Below are 4,902 nucleotides of genomic sequence, written 5' to 3'. Positions count from 1 at the left end.
TGCAAGATGGCGAGAGTACCGTAGCGCGGTACACGTGCCAACAAGCGTAGCCCGTTCGCCTCGATTTAACGTCGAAATCGGCCGATGTAGGGCATGATTTATACACGAAACTCACCAGAAGCGCGAGCCCTGTCCATATTTACGCGGATGCGAGTACCACAAGTTGGCGAAACCCATTTTTTCGCTGAAAATTCGCACGCAAAATTCACGAACGTGTTTCTCACGGAAAACGCGAAGGCAAAAGAGAGTGACAGTTCTTTGACAGCGAGTTTGAAAGCAAAGTGCATTAATGAATTTTTTTGGCGGCCATATTAGACTATGTTTGACAGCCGTGGCTCCCTGTTTACCAAAATCGACAGAAAACGTTTGGTGATACGAAGGAAATCCGGTAATTTTCATTGGAATTATCAGGTATAGTATCGCTTTTGTTTGTTTGAATGATTCATACTCCATCTTTTCAACAAACGAGCGAGTGATCGGCCATTTAGGGGGATCCGTGGGGCACCGTTTCCACTGAGCCTCATACGCCGGTATCGCACAAATCATCTTTGCTGTCTCGTGAAGGGATTAAAAACTTAACCTTTTACATTTTTACAATAAGAATTCTTAAAAACTTGAAAAAGTTCTCATTTATTTTTCTAATCTTCGCGATTCGGGATGACTTTACGTGGTTCTATAATACACTTTCGTGCTGCGTTTACGATGTGTTGGGTTGAGAAGTACGTTTTGTCAAGAAAATTTCTATTCGATTTTAATATTCATGTGCACGTGACAAAAAATTTGAATTAGCGGTTTTCGGAGGAAAACAAAAGATTTAATGAAAATTTGAAGAAAACTAAGAGATAAACTAGATATTATTACTTATGCTTTACTAACTCGTATAACACCGAAATCAAAAGGTGCTTGAATACTTCGGAATCAGTTCGTTAACCGTATACTCCCTTTCCCGTATCCTTTATCAAACACAGTTAATATGCAGCGTAGGAATACATTATTTATTCATCTTTCGCACGGAAGCTGGGCCGATTAGAAAGCAGATTTTACAAGCGATCGGATTTAAATACGGAGTGCATCAAGCAAATGTTGCTCACACATAAACACGTCGATCCTAGCATGAATCAATCTCCTCGTCGTCGTCGTCTTTGTCGTCTGAAATACTTAACAAGTCGAGCATTTTCCCATCAATCCTTTTCTCCACCGACTCCTAGAAATGCCAGTTGCGATGGGTTTTCTCGTTCTGCATGATGTGCTTGTACACGGTCACCGGAACCGGAAACGGTTTCGGAACGGGTACCTCGATCTTCTTCAGCACCTCCACGGGGAACGGTTTCTCCACCTCGATCGGGTACGGTTTCTCGACGGTGTACGGGACCGGTTTTTCGATTACCTTCGGGATCACTTTGTAGATCGGGATTTTGATCGGCTGCTCCACGTTCACCTGCAGCGGATACGGTTGCGGAATGTAGACCTTGATGTAGTGCGGCACAGCGATGGGCACCGGATGGGGCACGGGTACGCCAACCTTCTGGAACACGGGCACCGGATAGGATTTGGCTTTTTCCGAAACGCTCGAGTGGATCTGTCCCCCGACGGCATGCGCGTGAGCTTCCTTAAGGTTTTCCAGCGCCTCGAGGTACTTCACATCGAGCACGTTCTCTTCCGAGTCGTTGTACACGTACTTCCCGTTCGTCCCCTGCAGCAGCAGCACCAACAGCCCTACCGTGACCACTGACGAACAACACATCTGCGGGAAAAGGATTCGAAATCATAAAGGAACCACCAAATCGCACACTTACAAAACACGCTTGATCGAGGCTACTCACTAAAGGACTCATGTTTTTGAAAAGCAAATCAGATGATCACTGATTCGAACTGCACATCAAGACACCGAACACAACAATGGATAACTGTTGGATGGCGAACGCTGCTTTTTATACCACCACCACCATCCACCAACCAAGCTGCCGAATTAAAACACCCGATCGGAGGGATTCTTGGTGATCGAATGGGTGTTTACTTCTTTCGTTTTCATTCAACGCCGAATGCGGAAAATGCAACCTCACACCAGAGTGCACCAAGCCTCGACGCCCCGATCGCCATCACTGATCGTGTGTCCGATCCGCACCAACACTAGAAACAGGGTTTAGTGAGCCCACCGAAAGGGTGGTACCGATGATCCCTTTCTCTTTCAACACCGCTCAAGTGGGAGCCCTAGTGGGAGCCCAAGCCACCCCCTTTGCTGGTGCTGGCCATACGGAAACGAAACCATAAGGCGCGGAAACTCGGTGCCGGCATTAGCCGAGCTTTTCCTTCTTTCCTTTTCGTTCGTGCCTCAACCACCAAGCGGTGGCGGAGGTGATCGCCGCTTGGATCGCGGATGGCCAGTAGTGTATTTCCCCGTTGCAAATGGCCCATCGTGGGCACCCCCCGAGTGTGCGGTGGTCCACCTCGGGTTCGTGGACGTGCTTATGGTGCGTGCGGATTCGATATCGTGTTATCGAAACTCGATCACTTCTGGTCGCCATGGCTCGAACCGAACCGAGCTTCGGTAGCGGCCATTGCGTAAAATGTGGGTCAATTAGATAGTGCAGGCGGTGCACTGGGTTATCGGGTAACAATATGATGGTCATGATTTATGTTGCCGCGCCGCAATCATATCCTGGCGAGACTGGAAGCAAAGCGAGCATTCTTTCACGCGAAAGCCGCATTTCGTTTGCAAGTTGATCGGGAGTCTCGCTGATATCGACACGATTGGGGTGATTGCGATCAGGCAAACGAGGGGATCCATCAGTAATTGAGCATAATTGGGCGTGGGCTGACGACGCCAAGTTATGCGGTGATGGGTGCTCCGTGATGGTTGACGAATTAGCATCGCGGTGGCCCTTATTGTTATGTTATCGATTTTGAATCGGGCTTTCGGTTCGGGTTTTCGTGCCTACACAAAGAAGGCAGTGGTCTTTTAATTTGCGGTAATTTTGTGGACTTTCTATACGGCCATTGGTGCGAGGTGATCGTCTTTGTGCCTGGGGGTATCTTTTCTTGCTAATGCTTTGCTGGCGTAAATGACGATGTGAGTCATAAAATCGAATCGCTCCTCATTTTGGTTTAGTTGTAACAGTATTAAATTAAGGATAAAATGTAATAACCCGTGAAAAGATCCACGTTCATTAATCTTCAAGCGGTGATTGACATTTTAGCTGGGAAGGAGCATAGATTGAATTTGCCAGAGAATGTGAAATCTAAGGTTTAAAAGGAAGAATACATTTTCTAACGATCGTGCAAGTCTTACTGAACTTAGATACGCAATCAGAGGATTGCTGATCACTTTCTGTCGTTACCAAATATTGTTCTTGTTTTTGGTAGAGAGAAAAAAAAGAGACTTTTTCTTGATTCTTTTGGAATATTGCCTGGATTAAGTATTTCGTATTAATTTATTTCTGTTAAATGAATAATGATAAACTATCCAGGAAAATGTTTAAATAAAGTGTGCAGCGAGAGAACCTTTTAGAACATACTACAGCATGTATGTTGTGCAAAGTATGTTGCTGCTTTTCTTTTGGCCCCAGGTGTTTATGCGATAAAGCTCGAATATGTTCATAAAAAGCTCTTCAGTTAGCTTTTGTACTAAAACGAGTTTTTTTTCTCAAAATTCTCACCCGCAGTTTCTCACTACACTCGGCAACATAAGCATAGCAGCATAAATATGTTTTATGTTTTTTATTTCTTGCCGAAAAATGTTTTAAAATAGATCCGAATAGTTTATCACGTAGCCGGCAAAGTCTTTCTACCCTGCTGGACATATGAAAATATTCTTCGTGAGGCCAAGATCCCATCGCATCGCATGGTTTGAACGGACTCCTAACTCATGCAAAACTATGGTTCATATCCTTAGATAACGTTCAATTTCATCAGACTATGGAGGCACACAGGCTTAGGACATGAATAAACGCAGAGAACAAAAAAGGATGAAACGTAGTTGTCGAAGAGATATGCAGCGGCTTTCACTCGAAGACATCAAGCGTGCATTCTCTTTATGAAGAGCCTGTTGCTCTTAAGACAGACACATGATTGATCGACATTCCATTCAATGCAAAGCAAACTACCCACAAGGATTAGAGCACATTGCAGTGAACTGAAAACAGAGCATTACAATTCGTCGCGTCGAATTTGCTAGAAAGAAAGGAACAAATGCTTCAGGGATTCATAGGTAGTCCCCTATTTGCTGCAGAGCATCAATCATAACATAAACGGGGATCCTATTCATGTCAATGCGTGTAGTGCACCTTGATTTCCTAATAAAATTGAATGTTTTAATGCTGCCTCCAGTTAATTATACGAGGATTATTGATTAAATTGTCTTTTAAATCAACTCAGACTTTCTTGAAACCAACCTAAAGGATAGATTTGGATGCAACGTTTAGCTAAGGATAACACTTTGCTGAATCGACAAAATGGAAGTGAAAATTCAAAACTGAAGTCCTTTTCCAATGCCGCTTTCTCATTATCGTTTTAAGTATCAAACAGGATTTTAAGGAAGGAAACTACCACCACAGAAATCTATCATACCAATCGTATCGCAAGCCTTTCCTTTCAACATTAACAAACATAACCAACTATCCGCTAATGCAGCCTTCAAATGCTTTCATCGTGAGGTTGCTTTTGTGAAGAGAAATGATCGACAAGCTGTGCACGAATGAGGACGTCTAGGTTTCCCCTGCATCTAATGCTTCCTCCCGTAGATTCTTTGCAATCTGTTCGATTAAGATCAGATCAATTTTGATTTTTTTCCTAGGAAAAAAGCGACTCAGTATCCTTTTTGCCGCTTTTGGATCGTGATATGAAAGTTGAAGTGTTGGAAACTGGAATCAAACACAACATTTTTCCACTGTGGGCTGCATTCCT

At 43.9% G+C, this 4,902-nt stretch overlaps 2 protein-coding genes across 2 annotated transcripts in view; both read right to left on the bottom strand.

Moving 5' to 3' along the window:
* Positions 1–253, bottom strand: part of LOC126581162 (40S ribosomal protein S29) — a 900-nt gene extending 647 nt beyond the window's left edge. The window contains exon 1 of the mRNA XM_050244641.1: positions 116–253. Coding sequence (XP_050100598.1) covers positions 116–177 — 62 coding nt within the window. The 5' untranslated portion in view covers positions 178–253. The remainder of the gene's footprint in view (positions 1–115) is intronic.
* A 946-nt stretch (positions 254–1,199) lies between these two features.
* On the bottom strand, positions 1,200–1,877 carry LOC126569742 (uncharacterized). Its single transcript, XM_050227031.1, has 2 exons — positions 1,824–1,877; positions 1,200–1,744 (listed from the first exon to the last, which is right to left on the bottom strand). The coding sequence occupies exons 1-2, from the start codon at positions 1,833–1,835 to the stop codon at positions 1,205–1,207; spliced, it is 552 nt and encodes a 183-aa protein (XP_050082988.1). The 5' UTR covers positions 1,836–1,877; the 3' UTR covers positions 1,200–1,204.
* Between the last annotated feature and the right edge of the window lie 3,025 nt (positions 1,878–4,902).

This window comes from Anopheles aquasalis, chromosome 2 (genome assembly GCF_943734665.1).
Source record: "Anopheles aquasalis chromosome 2, idAnoAquaMG_Q_19, whole genome shotgun sequence".
In the NCBI taxonomy this organism is placed as follows: Eukaryota; Metazoa; Arthropoda; class Insecta; order Diptera; family Culicidae; genus Anopheles; species Anopheles aquasalis.
The sequence above is the reverse complement of the archived record's forward strand: the minus strand, read 5'-3'. Positions and strand labels throughout refer to the sequence as shown.